Raw genomic sequence first — 21,861 nt, 5'->3', positions numbered from 1 at the left:
TATCCGGAAGAAATACGATAGACAGCCAATCTCGAGCTTGTGCGAGTGCCCCCTCCCCTCGTTTCCAGCGTCAGTGCCTGCCGATTACAACCACGGGAACATCAGAATTATAATCCCTTGGGCACGCTCGTAAAATGCTCTGTGAAGCGGTCTACTCCCCCACTCAAATTATTCCATGGATATTAGAGAAACAGGTCAATGTATATTATCAGCTTTATGTGCATCTGGTGAAGCTAGTGAAGATTTGTGGAGGGAGCGAACCACAGAAAATGAAAAAAAAAGTTTAAGTACAGTAGTTATAAACCCAGGTTTGTGGCGCCGGACAAGACGAGCGCTTTATCTTATTCCCGTCCTTTGTCCTTCGCCGCCCTGAAGCTAGCTGCCACTTTCACATTTCGCTTCGTCTTTCGGTATCTTCTCGCTCCCGGGGTTGCGACGCATGTCTCGCTTCTGCTCCGCCAGCGCTGTGCGACGATTCACAGCACTCAGTCAAGCGCCTTCAAGCCTCTCGCGCCCCGGGATGTCCCATATTCTTAGGTTCCGTCGCTCTTTCGATGCTGCATCCCGTTATTCAACGGCGACACAGGTGCTATGGAGCCCGCCGCGCTTTGGCCTAGACAGGGAGCACGGGTCAAGGTATGGCGATGACGACGACCTCGACGAGATGGATAGGCTCGAGCAGGAACGTAGCGCCGACTGGGTCACCTTCCAGCGACGCAGGGAAGAGCGGAGGACGATTATCGTGCGCGGCTTCGACCAGAACACGACCACTGTGGCCGACATCAAGCGGATGCTTGATTCGTACGGGGAGATCCTGCAGCTGAGTGAGTTCATTTCTGCTTCCGCGCGGCGCGTCGGACTTACTTCGACAGACTTGCATGGGCGGTCGGTATGCTACGTCGAGTTTGCGAGGCTTGCTTCCGCGCGGAGCGTCGTCTACAACCACAAGTCGTACCCGTTCCGAATAGACGACGTGCCGCTGGCCATCAACTACGCGGTCGACATCGTTGAAGTCGGTGAGCCAAGCCGGATGTTGTGGGTGTCTGGTCTGGACATGTCTACGCGCCCGGACCTGGAGGAGTTGAAGATGCTGTTTGAGAAGCATGGCGAAGTGGAGAACATCATCCTCAGTGCGTCCACTGACTGCTACTTGCTTGGACGGCATCACTAATACCGCACCAGACCGAAAAGGCCTGCCGACATGCATCGTCCGGTACACTTCAGAAGAGGAAGCGACGGATGCGATAAACGCTCATCGAAATCGACGCTTCCGTTACCGAGGTCTCGCGCTCCAACTACGGTACAGCACCAGCAGACCCTCGTCAGTCCGAGATCCCAGTCGGCAGCTGCATATCATGGGCTTCGCCGGGGACCAAGTGACGCTATTATCCTACGTCGCCGAGTATGCATCACGTGTAAAGGACGTCTACATGAGTGCGTTACCAGTACTGTCGTTCGAAGGTCCATACCCACCAATAATATACGTCTTTAGGCCATCCGCGCGGCGGCAACATGGAAAGACACGACGTCTTTGTGACGTTTGACTCTGTAGAGGCGGCAACAGAGGCTATGGAGATCTTCAACCGCCAGCTTGGGCTGGTTGCACAGTATGCGTGGCCTAAAAAGAGGCAGCCAGCACCTCGTCTCGACTATCTTGCATGACCACAATCGGCTGAGCACCCCCGCCGCTTTAGAATACCGTTCTGTATAACTTAATTGCATTGATACATGAGTTAAAGTACAATGGTGACAGTAATAATCTCTTAAAGAGTCCATGCCCACACCCAGCTTTTCTTCTTCTCGTGTACCTTAAGCCTCGTGCCGCTTAAAGTGACGTCGGCTCCTCCTTGTCCGTAGGGAATCGAAGCTTCGCGAGCAGCACCGTGTCCCAGGGCTCTCCCGGTTTCTTCACTAACGATACTTTGCTTCCGGAGTCCACACGAGGTGTATTTTCACCTGAGAGGCTGTATTGAGGGCCAATCGAGGCAGACAGATCCGTCGTCGTCGTGAACTTGCCCCATGCCTCGCCTGGAATGGCCTTGGCGAAGACTTCGAGGTCGACCTCGCCGTCGGGGTGGTTGTGGCTGACGAAGAGGGCGTAGTCTGCCGCATCCAAGGTCCCAATCACTATTCGCATGAATTGAGCTTCGCAGTCTTGACAAAGTTTATAGTGGTGCGACGTACCTAGCATGAGATCCTCCTTCTGTAGGGCATGCTCTGTCCCATAGATCTCAAGGATCTGCTCGACATTCGCATGGAACCACTTCCGCGGCGCCGAAAGGTCCGGGTCCGCGACGTACCGGTACAGCGTCGATTCCGCGAACAGGTGCGCGGTCTTGTGCCCTGTGCGCAGTGGCGACGCGTACCGCCGGCTTACGCCCTTGCGGGAAACGATGCCGTGGATGTGGTCGAACGCGCGCTGCGCAGGGTTGCGCTTCTCGGTCTTCTGCTCCGAGACCGTGACGTAGCCATACCCAGCGAGCGAGGGCATCCCGACCGTGCGCCCACCGGACGTATCGAGTGGTCGGAACGCGTCGAAGAGCGTCACGAACGCGCCCTCGGGCTTCTGGTGGTAGCCCACGGCGCCGACTTTGACCGGCGACGGAGACCAGAGCGGAAGAGACACTGATCTATGTCGTGAACATGTGCGCGGTGTGGGGCGGAAAAACGGCTTACGCGAAGGATGAAACTCGTGCTGTAATATCATGCGATACCTCCGCTCGTTCCTCATCTCCACCACTCGCGGATCCGCTGGTTCTGGCGACGGACTGTTCATCATGTCCAGCAGATGCGCGGAGTCGCCATCCGAGGACGAAAGTGGCTGAGAAGACTGTCTGGAAGGCGTCGGCGCGTATATAGTCGGTGGGCCAGATGGGGGCACATGTCCCGGGACCGAATGGGACGATGGTTCCGCCTGCCCAGGCACTGCTGAGGGCGCTCCGCCTTGCGGAGCTGACATCGATGTCCGCATTGACGAGGGTCGACTTGATGCATCTGTCGTAGTACGTTCCGGAGTGCTGGCATGCGCGGTGCGATACGAGCCACTGGAATCCGACGGCTCGTCTACCTCAATAATGTCCGCTATGAAAATAGGTTTGTTAGCAACTGCGCGTAAGTATAGCCTTCGAAGGTTTCCTACGATGATGCAAAGGCACGTTGGGTGCAAGCGGAGGACTCTTGTACCCCTTCTCCCTGTCAAGCTCGTCAATCCAGTCCAGCCAACCCTGCTCCTCTTCGGACTCTCCGTGCTCGAGCTGTTCCACACCGCTCCAGCCATACTGCTTCCGCAGAGCAGCTATTTTGACGTTAAGATCAGTAAAGCATGGTCGATCCGACGGCTCAAAAGCCCAGCATTGGTGAATGATGTCTGTGAGCTGATTGCTCCAAGATCTGAGAGGTGGCAATTCGGGCCGTAAATTCTGGTCTGCGAGACGATGAATACTCAAGTCTCATGTATGGAAGGGTGCGCTTACTGAGGATGAAGTGTCTGATGCTCGAGTCGTTAGCATTTGGCCACGGGACCTCGCCTTTCGTCAAGATCTCGTAGCATGAGACCGCAAACGCGTAAATGTCCACTTCATGCGTCAGCTTGCTCTGACCGGCCATGAGCTCCGGAGCTTGCCAACGCAAGGTACCGCCCTCTACCACCAGCTCCATTAAACGTCAAATCGACAGAGGGAGCGACTGACACGTACTGAGTGTCTTCTGCCCACTCAAGCGATGCATTTCAGACTTCATCTCGCTTTGCCCAAAGTCTGAGATGATGCAGTGTCTGTGGTCGTTCACAAGGACATTCGCACACTGCCAATGTCATCAGATAGCAATGTGCGACCTAGACAACAATCACGCACCTTCAGGTCTCCATGCAGAATTCCCGACTTGTGGAGATACTCCATCCCGAGCACAATCTCATGCATCATCCGCAAGACGCCCTTTCCCATCGCATCATCCAACATCCGCTGCCACTCCCTTGTCGACAAATGCTGCAACCACTTCACGATACTTCCGCGGCGGAAATACCGACTAACGATGAACCACGGCAATATCGGTGTCCCGGGGACGGACGGCGGCTCGATGGCACTAGCGCCGACCATCTCAAGGATATTCGGGTGGCGGAGGGCGTTCCACACGTGCACTTCGCGAACGAACATGTCCTTGGGCGTCCACGACTGGAGGACCTTGACGGCGACGGTGCGTCCGCGGTATCTCCCGCGCCAGACCTCGCTGAAGCTGCCGTGCCCGACGTGCTTCTCGAGGTCGACCTCGTACCGCGTGATCGTCCAGCTCGGAAGCGAGAGCGCGACGGCAGACCGCCCGGACGCGAACGACAGTCGCACGAGCGAATCCTTCACGCTCTCCATGAACTCGCGGTCGAGCGTGTCGTGCGCCCCGCTGGACGTGCGCGCGGCGGTCGAGGACGTCGAGGCCTGGCTCGTGGACGATCGGCGCGAGTCCACGAAGTCTGTCCGGCGTGAGAGGTTGGCGTTGAGGACCTCAAGGCTCTCCTTGGAGTTGCGCCGGCCGACGACACCATCGATGATGCCCTGCAAGCTGCCCACGCTCGCATCCTCGCCCGAAATACCGCTACTCCCCTCCTGCACAGATGTCAAGCGCTGACGCTCCTCACGCGCAATCTCGTCCTCGAGGGCGCGCTGCAGCGCCTTCAATGCCTCTGGTGCCTCCTCGGGTCTGACTTGAAGTAGCCGCGCCATCTCGGCATCGTCGTCGCGCGCTCGGCGCAGCATCTGACGGAGGTCCGCGAGGTCGCGGATGTTGTCGTGCACGTTTTGCCAATTCGTGAGCTCGGCGAGCGTCGAGTGTATCTGGGGCTCTGTGGTCGGTACTGTGGTAGGAATTTGCGGGCGACTTGGTATCGGGGGCTCGAGTGGAGCCTCTAGCGGATGGTGGTCTAGCTCATCATCGATCGGGGCAATGTCCAGGCCAAGGCTTTCCAAGGATTTGCCCGCCTGTGATGTGTCGATACCCTGCAAGAGGAGGCCATCCCCACTACTCGCATGTCGAGCATCGTGCTCCGAGAACATTCTGCTATCAGCAATGGGAGAAATGTTCATGGCAGCAGCGTAGGACCGGGGGGACTGATATGGCGGTAGCTGGCCAGATCCATAAGGCGGGGTGTGCATGATGTGATCGAGAACCATGTTTGTATGATCTTGTTGCTGCTTTTCCGCTCGCAGGACTTGTTCAAGAATACGCACCTGGATGCCAAGCTGTCATAAAAGATGTATCAGTAACAGATAAGCACGAAATCAGACGCATATACCCACTTCAAACATGTACATCGCGTCATTGAGAGCCGTATCGCACATAAACAGGTCCCGCTGGATCTCGTCGCGTTTCAGGTACCTCTTCAAGAACGGCCGACGGTTCTGCCTGTTGAGAAACTCGAGGACCTGATAGAATGCCCTGCAGAGTAACCTATTAGCAAACACCAGCTTCCATAGCAAATCGACAACGTACTCGATAAGCCGAATCAGCGGCTCCTTCAGCTGATTGCCAACTAATCCGAGCGTCACACTACCCGCACTAGATGTCTCAGGTAACTGCGCTTCTCCCTTGTGTTTCGGCGAGTCATTGCCTCCAATACGCGGAGAATACTTCAGCTTGGGCTGTTTGGATGGGCTACCTGGCGGCGTGTCAGCCTTGGGAGAACCCGTGTTTGAGAGACGGTCGGCTTCTTCAATCTCCTGCTTGATTGCAAACAAGATGTTTGCGCAGCGTTCGGCGAGGCGGAGGCACTGGAGTCTGTTGAACTGCGAGCGAGATGAGGACAGGTGGTGGAGAGTCGAAAGCATGGTAGCGCACCTCTACAAGCTGCACAGCATTCCAGATGTTCAAGAGCACCCTCGCGGCCTCAGCGAGACCCACGACGGGCGCGAACTGCAGGACCTCCGACCCAATCTCGAGCGCCTCGTGCGCGCCAGCAAGCGCCATGTCCACGACCTCACTGCCCAGTACCGCTGACGTCACTGCTTCGATCCGCTGCCAGCCAATCAGCATCGCGCAACAGCGCAGAGGCGCTCACACAGGCACTCACCCGTTTCGTGCGCATCCAACCCTCGCTCTGCTCGCTGGGCACGCTGCCCTTGCGGTGCCACAGGCTCGCGCGATCCCGCGGCGTCGCGGAACCGCTCGCGCCGGACGAGACTTGGTATGCAAACACGCTCTGCGCGTCCCTGGAGGCGGCGGCGGCGACCTTCGCGTCGTGTGCCTGCTCGTCCTGCTCGCCGTCGTCGAACCACGGGCGCGGCGTCTCCGGACGGAGGTGCCACCAGAACTTCTTCTCTGCGTCGGGGTCGGCGCCGGCGGAGTTGGGCGGCAGCGTGTCTGCGGTCGCGTGGCGTACGGACGCAGGCGAGTTCGGCTGCGACGTGCTCCGAAACGTGCTCCAGCTCATTGCGAGGCCGTGTAGCGGGCTGCGTGCGCTGCGGCTCCCCGACTCCTCGCGCGACCTGTTCCTGCCGCCGCCCGGGGCGGGTCTCTCGGTCGTGCTGAGCGACATTGCGCGCCCGCGCCCCGCGCCCCGTGCGGGTGACGAGGCACGCGACGTCGGTTGCGGCAGCGGGTTCGAGATGATGCGTGTCATGGGCGGGGCTCCGACCGTCAGGCTGGACACGCTGCCTTTCGGGGACCCATCGAGGCGAATGGTCGACGTTGATTGGCCTCGGTGGTGTGTGCGCCCCGCACCTGGTATGTTCTCGCTTGTGCCCGCGGTGGTCGCGTGGGCAGCGGGAGAGTGGTCGCGCTGCGGAGGTGTGACGCTTACGCGAGGGCTCAATGGTGACACGGTCTCCAGGGTGGGATCAGATTTGGAGTGCAATGCGGGAGGTAGAGTGGCATTGTGCAATGTTGGGGTTGAGCCAGGCGACGAGGAAGACGAGTGCGAGGTGGACAGCGGGGGAGGCGGCGGCATGGAGTTGGATGCTGCAGGATGTCTGCTTTTTGCTTCCGTGGGGGACTGAATGGAGCCTGGTTGAGGTCGGGAAGACGTGCGCAAACCAGACTGCTTCGAGCTGCGATTGGTGGAAGAGGACGAGCCGAAGGATGCGATTGTCTGAAGAAATGACGGCTTTGTGGTGGGGGAAGAGACTGGCTTAGTTTTCGCAGCATCCTTGTCCTTGTCTCCTTTTGACTGCTTCTTCGGCACGGGATCGTCGGTAGATGCACCGCCAGACGCAGCTGATGACATGACTCGGCCGAAAGGCGTAGTCCGTATACAGTTGTATCTTGAGACAACGAGGAGCTACGAGGGGTAAGATGACTTGGGATCACTATACGGCAAACTTGGGCTCACCTGCCCAGTCAACCGCTTTTTGGCTTCCTCACGTTACTCACGGATGTCGGTGGAGAATCCTTGGTGGATTGACACGCGTCGGGCTCCACGTCTACATCAACGAGACGAACGCTGAACATCTGATTTAACGCGATGAAGCAGTGCCGCTCACCTTAGGGTAACGAACAGATCTCCACCTTGGCACCTAGGCCTTGCCTCTTCTCGGAGCAGATCAGAGGCCGGTAATCGAGAAAGCTCGGCACGGAGCCAAAAGATGCGAACTTGAGAGACAGAGAATACCAGCGGATGACACAGGGGTCGCGTCCGAGCACAGGCAGGTCTGCGGAGAGCCACCACGAGAGGTCAGCAATCGCCGGGGAAACCGTGAAGGGCGGTATATATATGTGAGACCTTCCTGAAGAAGACGTCTCGCAGGCCGCTCTGTCTACGGGTCGCAGGACGTTGCAGTGGGGTGATTGAAAATGAGGAGCGCGTGTCGCTTGGTTGCTCCGCATGCCAGGACCTCTCGAGGCCGGTGATGGCAAGAGGTTCAGGGCTCGCAGCGAGAGGGATGCGCTTCCTGATGGCTTCGCTGATCTCCGTCACAGCCAAAAGCGTTCAGACATCGCTTCCAATTCGCGGAACCAGCAGGCTGCTGTCTCGCCGTCAGCGTGACCGGGCAGAGCTCGCAGAGATGCACGTACAGTGCGGGTCTCTAGGCGTGTAGGGTTTGAGACAACTGCTGCCGGGTGCGGGCGTTCATGCTTCTTTAGCTCCGTCCTCGATGACCTGCCCCGCATCGGCAAGCAGACTGGGCCAGCGAATAGAGAGCGCATGTGGTTGTACTCCGCGGAAGCGAGGGCGCGTTGTGCAGAGTGGCGTGCGCCGGCTCTTCTCACTGCGAGCAGAAACCGTGTTGGCTGCATTTGCGGGGTCTCGGACCTCATGGCGGCTCCGGGAGAGAAGCGCACGATCGCGTCCTCGTCAAAATAGGAAGGTGTCGTCCCACTGTCTGCTGTGTGCTAGGCCAATGTCCTATAGCTTCTCCATGTTTTTAAGCAGTTCAAGGGCTGCAATAAAAATGTAGAGCTGCCAAAAGTTTTAGAAATAACGAGCTTTATCAGAATAAATAACAGCAGAACTGATAGACATAGGCGCCAGCAGTCTTTTCGAAATTAGGCTTTTGCAGCGCTCAATGCTATTGGTCAAAGGCAAGAGTTGGTAGGCAAAACGAACGTATAGGGCACGTTTAAACCGAAATATAGCTGTAGCAGTAAACCCTCCCATGAGCCAGCCTGTGAAGTTGGCAATCGAGCACCGCGCGCGGTAAGCCTTAGGCGCTTATTCTAGAATTTGCCGGGAATCTTTGGTCGAAATACAGTATCTGTCCAAAAAAGTGCTCGGTAGCTCACAATCAATTATTGCATGCTGATGCGCCTCAAGTTCAGAAGGAGAATAGAAGATAGGTTTGAAATATACGACTATAAGGAAGTTGACCTAGCCGGGGATCGAACCCAGCAGGCGAGATCCTTCCCCTTCCGAAGGAAAATATCATTAAGCCACCGAGATAAATAGTCTTGCCGATATCGCCAGGTTTTCCCGCGCGAGCGCTGAAGGCTATGTTGGACCACCATGCAGTATCAATTGTCTGTCGTGCATTGTCCTTCGATGCTACGGTACGCGAACACGACATTTCGAGCGCGACTTCAGCCCGACTTGCTCTTCAGGACAAGCATATTCTAGTGCGATAGTCTAGTACGGATACTAGTCCGGAGTAGAGGTGAGCACGTCGTACTTTTTGCCAAAGTGGACCACTGACAGGAACCTCCCAGGCAAAGTCTAAGTCGGTCACCGCCTGTTGTACGCCCCCCGTCGAAGTGTTATATGTGAATATAGTCGCCTCTGTTGCAAAGTGTGTGTCAGAGATGAAGTGCCAGTGTGCGAACCACACGAACGTACGATACAACCCTCCATGCTCCAGAGGTTCTCCGAAAAGCTGCAGAGTCGCGTTTCCCGTCCCGGCCTGACCGCCCAAGTTGAGAAGAATTGGGCCGAGCAAATCAGGCGAGTTGTACACTTTGTCGAGCTGACCGCCGTTTCCGTCTAGTATCGCGATGAAGAACATTGTCTCTGGATAGCAAGGTGGTGGCGTAAACGTTACGGCGAGCTGCAAAAGCCAGTGAGTAGCGACCACTGCAGTCGGTCGCTTGCCACTCGCCGTGAATCCCGGTTGACCTGTCTCTCCCATGTCTGTTCCGTTAGGGGCAAGCATCTTCAATGTTCCCTGCGGAGGATCGCTAGTTGGGCCGTACTGGCAGCCAATGCCGGTACAGTTGCAGCCCGGCGGGAGATCATCGCGCAGCTGAATGGTTGCTGCTGCTGTGCCGAGAAGGGAGAGCAGCCGGAGCAAGAGCGTGGTTGAAGATCAGGTTTGGCGACTGTACAGATCGATTTGCTGGGCTTATATGTAGTTTGTGGCCGTACAGGTACGGCCAGCGGTCACCGCGTCCGCTATTCCAGGTTTCATTTCAAAAGTTCTCAATATCTTCATCAGTGGTCGATGATGCCCGTTGATGTGATTATTTAGACATGCAATGCCTTGCTGATGGAAGCGGGATGCGGCTGACAACGCAACACACAGGCCAAAACGGGATGCCGCCGTCGGGACCATCGTCGGGGCCCGCCGCTGTCTAGAACATGCTATCACATTACTCAATTCGCTTCAATCATAATCAGAGTTACGACGACCTGCAAGACAAAGACGCCGATTCTAATAGTCTATCGACAAATTGTCAGGGGCTGAAGTTTATTCATCATGTGGGGTATATTCAGATGTCGGTGATTGGCTTGCCCTTCGACGATTCTGCGCGGGCAACATCGCAACATGTAGTCCAACGATCACCAATAAGCGCCTATGTCGGCTGCTTGGAATAATAACGGACGGCAACGGCTGAAACCACCGAATGACATCTACATGTGCTGACTACATCCGCCGACGTACTGCCAGTCCGTAACGTGAGGTATGTACCATTGGTGACTCTCTACCGTCACTATCGCTCTTTCTCACGCACGTCTGCAGGCATACCTATCCTCCGGCGTCGGGTTTTGCTCGGAAGGGCAGCAATGCTTTATCCGCGGAGCTGACTGTATTGAAGGTGCGTCATTACGCAGGAAAAGTGGTCTAAGGGTGTTTAAGATTTCCAACGTGGCCGCACTATCGTGCAAAGCGAGTGCGATCATCCGGCATGAACGCCTTGAAGGGCAATACCCACTCGCTTGGTCTTGGGCTTTAATCTCCCCGTGTCAAGGCGTGCGCCGTCACCTGTTCTCCGTACTCAATCAGAAGGTGTGCCGGAGCGAGCGTCGGGTGCCGTGGCTTCGCATCATTCACAAGCATCGTGCCCTGGTAACTTGCTCGACGGGGATCGTTTCGGCTCCCCGGTTCACCCGACGCTGGCTAGACTCAGTACGAGACGCCTACGAGGTGCGTATCCGTATACTATCGTTCATGATGGACCGGTGCCTCCAGGCCTGACGGCGCTGGGGTGGTGACTAGCCATTCTGTGTCCGACGGCTGGCTATTGACAAGTGACAAGCGGCTCACGTGCGCTTCTAGCCTCCTTTACCGCCAGTCCGCCTTCGGTTTTCCTTCTCTCCGATGGCCCCCAACCACACCTGTGAATCCGACCAGCACGCGGCGCGGCGCATGAGAAGTGCGGGACGCTCATTTCAAATCCCGTCCCCTACGGGTCTAATGAAGGAGCCTTGGCTGCTGGGCACAATTCACTGACTTGTCAACTGATACCTACTGGGTTGTCGAGACTACTGTTGCCAGCCTTGAAGTGACGACAAGCCCGGTGGCCATGGGAAGCTGGGGTACAAATCGGTGCGTGCGAAAATCATGCCGCGCAGCTCGTCGTACCATGACGCCTTTCAGTTACGACATCTGTGTTAAGGAGGCGAACCCGGTCAGCTCGCCTCCCAGGGTGCGGGACACTAGGGAACTTTAAGATGATGTGACGTGTAAGATTTTGTCGTCCAGGCACGCCTTTTTCTACCTCGTTGACGCGCTATGTCCAATCCGGGTTAATTTTCCCTTCATTTGTTTTGGCTACCGGGCAGACCATAGGATGTTTTCTCCTTATTACCTTCACCTCAATCGACCTGCACGTAGCACGATGAGTGGTCTGCTGCCGTACGTCGCTCTTCATGTCACCAGACCTCGGATTAACGCATAACTCTATCAGGCTATTCGGGTCTCTCGGAGAGAGCACCATGTCGGCCCGCCTCTGCATCGTGACTCGACGCGGCTGGTATGCGCAGCAAATTTTCTGCAGTTCTGCCGACGTTCCGTACGGCAGGCGGACGCCAGCCTCTCTGTGCATGTGTAGGTTCTAGTACTACGACATGAGCCAATGTACTCTGCGGACGAGTCGGCTCGGTGCCGGATGGAATAAGCTCAGTAGAACGCCCTACAGTGTCTCCAATAGCTAAGAAGCGCGCAGCTCTCAGGTTCAACTCAATTAGACCAAGTGTGCCGTCATCATTAGAAGGTTTAGTCTTCTTGTCCGTAACAAACATACCCTCGCTGACCACCGCCATGCACATGGGCGCTCTTCTAGAAGTATTTATCCCCCTACCCTCTCATGCTACAGCGTGCTCTGCATTGATAGGATTTGGCGCTGGCCATCGTCTATTTGACTCTATTCATTTGTACACCATACGATGACATCGTCTAACCCTATTCCATACGGTCCAGGGCGTGAGCAGGATATCTTGCGAAGGACGTGCGTAAACGCCGCGTTCTTTTTCTGCCAGCGCGCTGTCCTGCTCCCTGCCTGTGTCTTTCCACCATTCCTCCGAGTTTGCAATTGACTCTTCCTACTGCCGAGCCAAGGCGGCCTGTTTCTTTTCCAGGTTCTGCGTGGATTTGTAGCATCCCGCAATTACACTGTCACTGATTCATTTGTATTGCACACACAGGGTTATCACCCGGGCGAAGGGGACCACCGCACGGCACAAACGTGCCAAACTTTTGCAGGGTCCATCCAGATTAGCGCAGCACACAAGGCCAAGCACCGTTCTTCCCAAACTCTGATACAGGTTGACAACCCGAGGTGCGCTCGGCTTCAAAAGGTCAGCACCGCTTTGCAGATCGATCTCAAATGGCTACATTGCTATCGCTGGACGACAGTCCCAGCTTCTGGCCCCCATCGTCCGCCACAGGCGACGTCGGGCTTCTGCCATTCATCGGCAGGAATAGTAATCAGACGCACGCCTCGCCCCTCGCCATCTTGGCTACCTGGTTCGTACAACATGCGATTGGCTTCCCAATCTTTTTCGTCTTTACGTATATCCAAACTTGATCCAGACCGCGTTTGTCAGCCGGTGTCAGGCAGATACGACCCATTGGAAAGTGTGGCTCCCGCACTCCGAAGCTGTTTAAGTTTGAAGGGCCACATGTACAGAGCAGTGGGGTGATAGGCCGGGAGACGGCCTCGAATTCTGCGCAGTAGGGACTCTACTACGCCTATTTCGCAGCCCAGGTGCGTATCATGCCGAATGCAGTGTACGCTGCTGATGTACAACCCCTGCAAGCATGTTCCCGTACCACAGACCCATTGGATATCCAGGAGATTCACCGGAAGCCGAGGTTGTCCCTTAGTGTGCTCCTGAGAATGGCAGTGCAGAATCTGATAGCAAGAAATTGACCCCATGGGAAACGCCTCTTTTGAGAGGAAGGGGGACGATCAAGGCACTCCGGGCGCGGACAGGGAATAGCCAACGCTCGGCTTCAAGCTACAGAATCTCGGAGATACTGGTGGTGGCATCTGCCGCCCGCAGCGTGTCCCATCAAGGTGAGTGAAAAACGTCTGTGGCACTATTCAATATATGAACTTCGTTCGAACAAATTGGTCCGCCGATGGACACCAGGATTCGATATGGACGGGCCAAACATGCCACACTAAAGACTTCGCGGTGATACCGATCAGGAGCTTCCTATGAATCTTACTTCCAGGTCAAGTTCAGGCTCGACTTCTCTCTTCTCCGCGGTACCCTCGATTCGGTAATTTTATAATATCCGTTTGGGTTATAAGGCTCCTACGCCCGGCCGTTCAGACGCTCCAACTACCTCCCCCGTACCATGTCTGCCAAATCAACCTCGTCGACACCTGTGCATAGTCAGTCTCTTGTCACGCACCCGGCGCTACGTACGTCTGTAAATATTTGAGATTTATGTGTTCTTACAGCACCGCTAGACTTGCGCGATGCCCGCGATGCGCACATAGTCTTCGAAGCTGTCCGACTCAACATTCTGCCACTCGTTACTCGGCGACTCACAACAGTCGAGAGAGAGCAGCTCAACTCTGGGAACGTCTTTGTGTGGGAAGAGGCAGAGCACAAGCAAGGTACGCGCCTCAAATCGACGCCGAGCTTGGCCTGACCATTTCACAGGCGGTCTGGAACGTTGGACAGACGGTAGAAGATGGTGCGTGTCTCTCTGGGCCAATCAATGAGAGGCTGCTCGCTCAAACTGACGGACAGGTCGCAGAGCCGCATGCGCGGTGACTACCTCTTCTATGAGGAAAAGATCGATATAACTCCCGAAGAGCGGGACGCCAAAGCCGCCCGTCGGTAAGCGGTGCCAGCTGTAGTGCTCGTGATCCGGAGATGCCTGACTGCTCACACCGCAAACCAGAGCGCGGAAGACCTTGGACCCCTTCTCATACCAACCCGCTCCAGTTCGTCGTCAGGACAGGCCTTCGAAGCCAGACGGCTTGACGAAGCAAACGTATTCCATTCAGGTACACAGCAGTAGCTATGAGTTGCCCAAAAAGTGGCATATTGTGGCCTATTTTTCGGTGAGCTCCTTCTTCATTTGGTCATTGTTCGCGCGCTGACTGATGTCTAAGGGGGATGATTACACCCGTCTCCCCGTCGTGGACAACTACGAATATCTCCGCAATATCCGCATCCCTGACGGAGTGTACTTTGCTAAAGGCAATCCCGCCAAAGGTGGCCGAATCGTGCTCAACATTGGCGAGGACTGTGATCATGATCCCGACGCCTACGACGACCAACCAGGTTGGATCACTCCGTCGTGGCCCCAACCCGTATCCGATGTCGCTCACGACGGAGCTGGCCCGTCGCGGCACAGTTCACTATCCTCAGCCTCGTCAGGCCCGTCATATGCGCAGCAGCCCAGTCGGCCTTCGCCTCGCCCTGATCATACGGACGCACGATATTCGCTCCCACGTCTGTCCACCGTGGCACCTCCGCATCATCTGACCGGACAGCCGCGCCCAACATGTACTCCGGGAAGCCCCTACAGTCCGCTCACACCTGAAGACAGGAAAGCGCTCAACAGCTTCCGCGTAGTCCTTTAACTCCTAGGAGTATTCATTGCAGACTGACGCGATGAGATGCTGGCAGGGGGACCAAGATGTGGCAGGTCATTGGATCGAGCTTGCTATGCTTTTTTCTTTTTTCATCGTACGGTAATTGCTACCGGTGGGCAAGTTGGGACTTATATTACTCAAAGTCGGATAGGCACTGATTTAAACTGTTTCGTATCGTCGGCATGAAATGCGCAAAGCTATCTATAATCACTCGCGGCCCCAAAGGTGAATAATTAGTAGCCAGCTTACTCGACACCACTAAACTGGAGCACCGCGGGGCTACGTCGCTGACACTTCGGTTTGGTTCCAAGGCGAAGACCAGCCTGCGGGATTCTCATCAGGATGACGCCGAGTCGATGCACAATACCCACTAAGCATTGTACTCTGCTCGAAGCAGTTGTCGGTCGATTCGGCCTCCTGAGACACTGGATTTTAAACTATTAGGATGACAGCCGCTGATGAGACGATTCCACAGCATTTCACAAGCTAAGCTTCATGCATCACTGGTAGGCTACTACTCTATCTACCGTCAGCAGAAATGAGCATAATATTAACCATCTGCCTCAATTCCTCGCATCTAACTGGGACGACCTTTGGGGGTGGTATTATTATGGTTCTGGGTAGTTCTCGGAGGGCAAGGCCGATCTGGGAGCTCCTTCGGCACCTTTATGGAATGCGTATCCGTGCCCAGAGCACGCAACTATTCCTGTCCCTGAGGTCCCGCAGGTCTCCCTTGCTGGGGAGAAGGGCTGTGAGAAGATCGATGAGGAGGAGCAGTGCTTGGTATTGCCAGAGGTATGGCTCCAGACCAATTTGGAAGAAACCTGGGCTATTCTCATCGTGTCTGTCGACAGGTTGTGATGTGGCCTCGGGCGACGCCTCAGCCAATACGCAGAGATGTCGCCAGTCAACCTTGCAACCCTCCCCGCACGATAGTCAGAGGTAGTGACGCTGACTAAGCAAGGAGCGGGCCACCTGCAGCACGGAGTTTGTTCTAGTACCGGGTGATGCATGATCTTAACTGTGGCCAATGGATCAATGGCGTTCAGGAAGCTTAGTGGACGAAACAATTGATCGGCCCCTCTGGAATATGCTACTGCGCTTCAGAATGCTCGCAATACCGTCCAGTGCGGTATAGCTTCATGTGGCGGCAGTAGCATTCCCGCAGTAGAATAGCGCGCAGGGCCCCAGACGGGGCTTTACTAACGCTCTGGTTCCTGCGCTAACCATATTATCTTTTTGTCCCTGGCATATCATGGTCACGAGTGCGAAAGCAAGGTATGGAATTCATCTCCCCAGCCGCGAGCGATTCGTGTCTGAACATTGGCTGACAGATGACGGAGTCAATGGTCGAGAGCTAGTCAATCGGCGAGCAGCACTCTTCAACGGCCCGGGCATCTGTGTTACCTCAAGCTTCTTTCAGAGCCTAGCCAAAGGAGAGCTCCGCTCTCACACCACCTTATGCAGGGCTACTTCCTTGATCGTGCTTGCGGCACCAATGTGATCTATTTCCCGCGGCCGGGACGAGCTGTAGCCCTCGGAGCCTATGGTGGCAGAGTCCTCTGTAACGGATGCTCTGCGTTGCCTTTGTTTAGGAGCCTTTCGACCGCTACTTAACCCGTGACCACCCGTTCTGACCTCTGTCCTTACACGAAGGCGCTTGTCACACGCTTGAGTCCCGTTTGTCCCATGGGCCCAAGCTCCGCTTCCGTATGTTTCTACCCACGCTGGCCTGGTACCCGTCAGATTGCTTTCCGCTCAGAGCACACTAATTCTCCTCTCTTCAGACGACCTGCATATTCTTGATACTCGTCGACTGGCCGCACCGCACCATTCCTCGTAATTTTACTCACCTTCGTCAAACCGCCATTGCACGATCGTGCCATTATTCGGACGTATGCTAACGCGGGGCTAACATATTGCTCCCAAAATTGCAAAACCCAGTGGTGATATCTCATCACTTTTCTGCTTCTTTTAAGGATCCTTAGGAACCCAACGTGATTCGGGTATTTCTCTGACGGCTCATGGCCTGCGCGATGGGTAGATGCAGACCTTGTGACGTTAAAAACGAGAGTTCGGAGTGAGCTCATTGTTATTTAAGCGGCTGATATGTCGGCGCCTTCCGGCGATACTTACATACCAGAATTCGAATGAAAGGCCTTCTATCGTAGGATGATATGGTCGAGGAGGCACGAGGATAGGGCTGTACACCTGCTCACCCGCCTCTGCTCCCGACTCTGGGAGACACAACAAATCAGTTTGACCGTGATGCATGTCGTAGCGCAGCTTCGGGCCTCAGGCTTTCCAAGTGAAAGCCCGTTCTTGAGCTGAGCATAGCCCACTTGGTTGGCCCCAAGATCCTTTGGTACCGAGCGTTTTGAGTAATTGGAAGTCTTGTTAGGTAGCGGTATCGATATCGCTATAGAAAGGAGGGTCACATGAGGTCCAACATTCTCGTCTATTCTCCTTACTGCTGCTCTACCTGACTCTGGCCTGGTGAAGTCGCTTATAAACCGCGGATACAGGATCAGATTGGGTGTCTGACGAGAAGCCCTAACATTTAAAACATCTCCAATGTATCTATCAATGGACTGCGCTGTTACAAACCTATGCTTACGGTGGAGGATCGGGAATGATACAATGGACCAATACAATGGACCAATACAGCTTTGCCCTTGTGACGGTACGTTGCCAACCAAGGCTACGTCTCGACGTACGTACTTCTGCGCATACTATCAAGGCCATGACAACGCAAGACACTGCAAATTGTCATAAGCGGCTCCATGAAGACCAATTCGAAAACACCTCCGCCGGCGGAGACAGCTGTGCACGCGCAGCCGGCAAAGGTGCTTCCGCTGGGCGCGCTGCATCAAGCAGCCACCCCGTAAGAGGTTCCCTTGGATCATCTAGGCGGCCTTTCTGCCTCAGGAGCCACGCATCTCGTGCCAAGGAATACGAGATCGCCCGAGGGAAAGTAAGTGGTATGGATGAGGACAGACGCCCCCAAAATTCCAGGCTCTGCCTAGATAGACTCCTGATGGGTAACTGCGCAGCTCTGAAGAGTGCTAGTGGTGGGAAAAGTTGATATGCTGGGTCAGCACCGTGAGAGTATCGTACATCCACTTGACTGTGATAGGTATACGCTCGACTTGCTCCCGCTCGTACCCAGCGGTATTAACACGTTTCACGGCGAACGACAGGCCCGAGCACACGCCTGCTGTGCTACGATTTACCACCGGAAACCCTACGGCAGAAGAGGCCGCGTGCTGCTCGTAGACGGTCTCGCTCCACAGGCGGCATCCTGAACACAGGACATGCCAAATAAGGAATCTCCCGCGAGCGAAGCAGGTTCGAAATGACGAAGCATGAATATATTACGAGCCAAAACGCGAGGGAAAGAAGATCGTGATCAATCCTGAGTGAATACTTGCCAATCAGGACGTTTATCGCTCAAATGATCCCTGCCTAGGCTCGAGATATCCGATAAGTGACGCATCGTCGGCCTCCCATGAGGACAGTTCCACGGTTGGTCCATGGTTCCCATGTGTCTCACGATCTGACGCGGATGAGTGTAAAGAAATTAATTGGCTCAGGGTTCATTTGATTACTCACAGCGGTCATCTGCTGAGTCTTCAGCGGCATTCCGACCATGACGCTCTTCCGGCAAGCCCTGGATGCGAACATAGCGCGGGCTTTGCTGCAGCGAACCATCTGACCTCGAGGCCGGTCCCGCAAGAGGTGCAACAGCTCTTCAAGGTCTACGATTCCCAGTCAGCTGTGAGCCAAAATGGACGCAGGCGGGATCATCGACACTTGCCTTTGATGTCGAAGACCGTGCTTTTGCTGACAGGCTGCGCTACCAGTCTGAGCCTCCTCCGGCTCTCCCCTTGCTCCTCGGAACCTCCTTCGGTGTCTATTTCAAAACCGTTCTGCCTTAAAATATCAATGTTTTCGAGAGCGAGTAGTTCGTCAGAAGCTGTCAGCTCAAGAAGCTTTGGTCTGCAGCCAATGAATGTAAAAATGTGCCATCCGAGCTGAGAGCTGCAAGACGCACCTGATCAGTGCTTGGGAATTGATCTTGGTCGTTTGCTGCAATGTCTCAAAATTGTACTTCTCGTCCGCGGCATGCTGGTCCACAATGAACAGGTCGTCCACTGGGAATGCTGAGTCCGCGGATCCAGCGTGCACGCCATATCTTCTGACAATGATGAAGCCAAGGTTGAACTGTCCAAGGATCTCCATCGAGGCGAAGTCATCCTTAGTAATGACCCTAGACAGTGCTTCCTCTATCCTCGTCCCGTTGTCTTCTCCGACATCAATTCCTGCCTCCTGGGCAAGTGAGCTCGCGGGGACATGCAATTCCTTCGTGGCGCGTTCTATTCCGGAGCTATCGCCCAACCGCCTCCAAGTTGATGACGTTGCGGAGAGATCGAAATGCAGGTCAACGACCTCTGTACCAGCCGCCTTGACTATCTCTATGGGTATCTGCTTGGGCGAGCCAGAGATATTAGAATCGGGCGCAGCTGGCTCCAGCCTGTCGGTCGAAGTCTCAGGCGTCGCGTCAGCTGCTCCGGGTTCGGGAGAGTTTGAGCGACCATCGTTTTGTTGACTACTCCCTTGCGAACGAGCAACCATTTCGCTCTCTTCTTCCACGGCGACCTCATCCATCTCCTGATCGTTCTCATTAGCATCCTCCTCCTCACTCTCCCCTCGCACCATCTGACTTCCCGGGAGTGCATGAGAGGCTATCTTAGCCCTGAACCCCAGCTTCGAAGAGCGCCGTGCGGCAGTAGTATCGCCAATGGGAGCGTCGTCGTGGGAAAGCCTGGCCCGCTTCCTGGGCGTATCTCGATCGAGGCCTTCGGTGCCTGCAGCTCTGCGAAGATTCCATGCAGCTCCGGAGGTACTGAGTACGAGTTGGGTGGGATCCTTCTTGGACACGCGAGATACGTTGTTGAACGATGTGCGCATGACGGTCGATATGTTTCCATGAGCAACTGCAGACTTCAAGGAGGGAATTGGTGGGGAATCGGAGTCTCCAGTGGAAGATACATGACGCGTAAGGGAAGGCCTGTCGTCTCGCTGGGACCTCGCTGGGCCGTCGACCCTAGTGCTGCTCACCAGAGTAACCGCGGGCGATGCCGGGCGCTCTTGGCTAGTAAACTCGCTAGTATCCACCTGTGGAAGGCCTTCGGGTCGGCTGGCGGTTGTGAGATTTGGCATGCTTGGTCGCATTTTGTCCCGAGACAGCGCAGCGACAGGACCGGGTGATCGTGAGGCCGCTGGCGGAATTAAAGTCTCGGAGGCATTGCCTTCGATAAGAAGTTGAGGTTCATTCATGTCAATGTCAAGTTCGGGCTGCGAAAGAGTCAGAGCAATTTCTGCTTCCTCAACCTCCGTGTCTTCGTCCTGGAGAAACAGAGGCTCAAGACCCGGCTGGGTTGAAGAGGCCGCCGATTTGCCCTTGTCTACAGCTGGCATCTTTTGAGTAATATCACGAGATGCTGGTCCCGCTCCGCTTGTCGCAGTCTGTGTTTGCGTAGGCCTCACTGCGTATGTTGATCGTTCAGGGGCAAAATGTTCCTCCATAGCAGCCTACCGCAAATGTTTTGAGCTTCTCTGTAGTGTTCATCGCTTCGCTTTTACCTTCAAAGTCTGCACCAGGTTATCTTCGCTGTGAATGAAGATCGTTCGCTTGTCGGGACTGACGTTGATGTCATGCGAACCTGGATACGGGAGTCGTAAGCTTTCGCACAGCAGTGCGATTTCTGTCGTACCGTTTGGCAGCGTGAAATTTGCCGCAACGAAAGGTGCCTGAGCGGCGTTAAACGTGCGGTAAATTTCGTTGAAGGCCTTCTGGACCTGTGACACGTGAGCACGTACGGGAAGAAAAAGTCAGGTGCAGTACCTTCGTCAGACTGCATGGACGACCGTTGATGAAAAGGAACTGTCGGTCTGATGTGCTTCTCCCGCAGTTGAGTGTGAATTTGGAGATCATACCCCGTACGACGACCTTCGTGGTGGCACTTAAGGGATGTTGGTCAGCATCACCACGGAGAGAAGTACAGCCACAGTCGCATACGTCTCAGTAGTACCCGCATTTTGCCTGCGCAGGACGGACTTCTCAGTCTCGACTTCGAAAGCCAAATCCAGCTCCACAAGATTTTCCAGTGTCTTGGGACCCCAGAGAGTGGATATTGATGCGCTGAGAGAAGTGCACCCGTCCGTGCGAAGTTGAACAGATCTACGGCTGTGGGCACTTCCTTCAGCCATGCCATATGACACCGTGCACATGTACTTGCCCGTTCAGCTGATTGGATACAACGAGTCTGACACCACCATTTTCATGAGAGCATGGGACGAGTGCATAAGCGTTCAGCAAGTTCAATGCTTTTCCAAATTCACGCTTAGCATTGCGCTCAAATTCTTTCCTCCGCACGGGCAGTGGTTTGAATATGCCGGAAATAGTCACCGTCGTGCCCTTCTACTTGCAAATGTCAGTCATTGGCCCGGACATAATATTAGAGGCAAACCTGGCGGGCAAGTTTTCCGTTGCGGCTCGACACCCGGCCAAGCCTGTCCAGCTCTAAGATGGTACCAACAGGCGCCGTGCTCGCAGTCGCCGTAGCGATGGTAACGGAGCCACTGAGAGCACAGAGAGAGGCCAAGGCTTCGCCACGAAAGCCAAACGTGGTCACAGAGCTCAGATCCTCGAAAGAGGATAGTTTTGAAGTGTGATGTTTCAGAGCTGACATATGCGCCTTAGTCTTCAACCCAGCTGAGAGGGAGAGTCAACGCACCGACAACATCATAGTCTGCGGACGCAATTCCGGTACCATTATCAATAACTTCAATGCTGTCGAGACCATGGTCCTTGAACCGTACCTCTACAAAGCCGGAGTGAGCAAGCACAGCACGTCAGTGGCACTTTCAATGACACTCACCGATGCTTGTCGCCCCAGCATCCAAACTATTCTCAACAAGTTCTTTCACAGCGGTCTGAAGGTCGATTACTACCTGACCAGACGTAATTCTATGCGCAGAAAGCGCGTCCATGGCCTTAATTGAGCGCGTCTCGGAACTGGCCGCATCGTTCGTCATTTTCACAAGACTCGAAGCTTAGTTTGACTGGCCCGTAAGGTATAGATGTCTAAGCAAGAATAATATATT

At 55.0% G+C, this 21,861-nt stretch overlaps 6 protein-coding genes across 6 annotated transcripts; 1 reads left to right on the top strand and 5 right to left on the bottom strand.

The window, feature by feature from the left end:
• Positions 1–343: 343 nt before the first annotated feature.
• Positions 344–7,892, bottom strand: PHACADRAFT_211755 (uncharacterized protein). Its single transcript, XM_007398788.1, has 15 exons — positions 7,464–7,892; positions 7,313–7,403; positions 6,056–7,261; positions 5,824–6,000; positions 5,479–5,771; positions 5,286–5,424; positions 3,852–5,228; positions 3,696–3,801; positions 3,474–3,641; positions 3,140–3,424; positions 2,677–3,081; positions 2,185–2,625; positions 1,493–2,127; positions 1,183–1,434; positions 344–1,130 (listed from the first exon to the last, which is right to left on the bottom strand). The coding sequence occupies exons 3-13, from the start codon at positions 7,205–7,207 to the stop codon at positions 1,826–1,828; spliced, it is 4,845 nt and encodes a 1,614-aa protein (XP_007398850.1). The 5' UTR covers positions 7,208–7,261; positions 7,313–7,403; positions 7,464–7,892; the 3' UTR covers positions 344–1,130; positions 1,183–1,434; positions 1,493–1,825.
• Positions 7,893–8,746: 854 nt separating this feature from the next.
• PHACADRAFT_260958 (uncharacterized protein) lies at positions 8,747–9,662 on the bottom strand. Its single transcript, XM_007398787.1, has 4 exons — positions 9,510–9,662; positions 9,251–9,458; positions 9,111–9,193; positions 8,747–9,055 (listed from the first exon to the last, which is right to left on the bottom strand). Exons 1-4 carry the CDS (start codon positions 9,537–9,539, stop codon positions 9,044–9,046), a joined length of 333 nt encoding a protein of 110 aa, XP_007398849.1. The 5' UTR covers positions 9,540–9,662; the 3' UTR covers positions 8,747–9,043.
• Positions 9,663–11,539: 1,877 nt separating this feature from the next.
• Positions 11,540–11,899, bottom strand: PHACADRAFT_164437 (uncharacterized protein; the record flags this gene model as incomplete). The annotated part of the gene is made up of 1 exon (XM_007398786.1): positions 11,540–11,899. One exon carries the CDS (start codon positions 11,897–11,899, stop codon positions 11,540–11,542), a length of 360 nt encoding a protein of 119 aa, XP_007398848.1.
• Positions 11,900–12,230: 331 nt separating this feature from the next.
• Positions 12,231–14,889, top strand: PHACADRAFT_260956 (uncharacterized protein). The gene is made up of 9 exons (XM_007398785.1): positions 12,231–12,427; positions 12,486–12,837; positions 12,890–13,149; positions 13,226–13,503; positions 13,552–13,701; positions 13,748–13,781; positions 13,838–13,927; positions 13,992–14,154; positions 14,206–14,889. The coding sequence occupies exons 4-9, from the start codon at positions 13,437–13,439 to the stop codon at positions 14,677–14,679; spliced, it is 978 nt and encodes a 325-aa protein (XP_007398847.1). The 5' UTR covers positions 12,231–12,427; positions 12,486–12,837; positions 12,890–13,149; positions 13,226–13,436; the 3' UTR covers positions 14,680–14,889.
• Positions 14,890–18,146: 3,257 nt separating this feature from the next.
• Positions 18,147–19,423, bottom strand: PHACADRAFT_260955 (uncharacterized protein; the record flags this gene model as incomplete). Its single annotated transcript, XM_007398784.1, has 4 exons — positions 18,746–19,423; positions 18,509–18,690; positions 18,304–18,449; positions 18,147–18,247 (listed from the first exon to the last, which is right to left on the bottom strand). Coding segments are annotated over exons 1-4 (1,094 nt in total), but the record flags the coding sequence as incomplete, so codon positions are not given.
• An 896-nt stretch (positions 19,424–20,319) lies between these two features.
• Positions 20,320–21,792, bottom strand: PHACADRAFT_100748 (uncharacterized protein; the record flags this gene model as incomplete). Its single annotated transcript, XM_007398783.1, has 8 exons — positions 20,320–20,417; positions 20,469–20,553; positions 20,600–20,704; positions 20,764–20,954; positions 20,977–21,175; positions 21,225–21,439; positions 21,492–21,578; positions 21,636–21,792. The coding sequence occupies 8 exons, from the start codon at positions 21,790–21,792 to the stop codon at positions 20,320–20,322; spliced, it is 1,137 nt and encodes a 378-aa protein (XP_007398845.1).
• Positions 21,793–21,861: the final 69 nt, after the last annotated feature.

Source organism: Phanerochaete carnosa (assembly GCF_000300595.1).
Source record: "Phanerochaete carnosa HHB-10118-sp unplaced genomic scaffold PHACAscaffold_8, whole genome shotgun sequence".
NCBI classification, from domain to species: domain Eukaryota; kingdom Fungi; phylum Basidiomycota; class Agaricomycetes; order Polyporales; family Phanerochaetaceae; genus Phanerochaete; species Phanerochaete carnosa.
The sequence above is the reverse complement of the archived record's forward strand: the minus strand, read 5'-3'. Positions and strand labels throughout refer to the sequence as shown.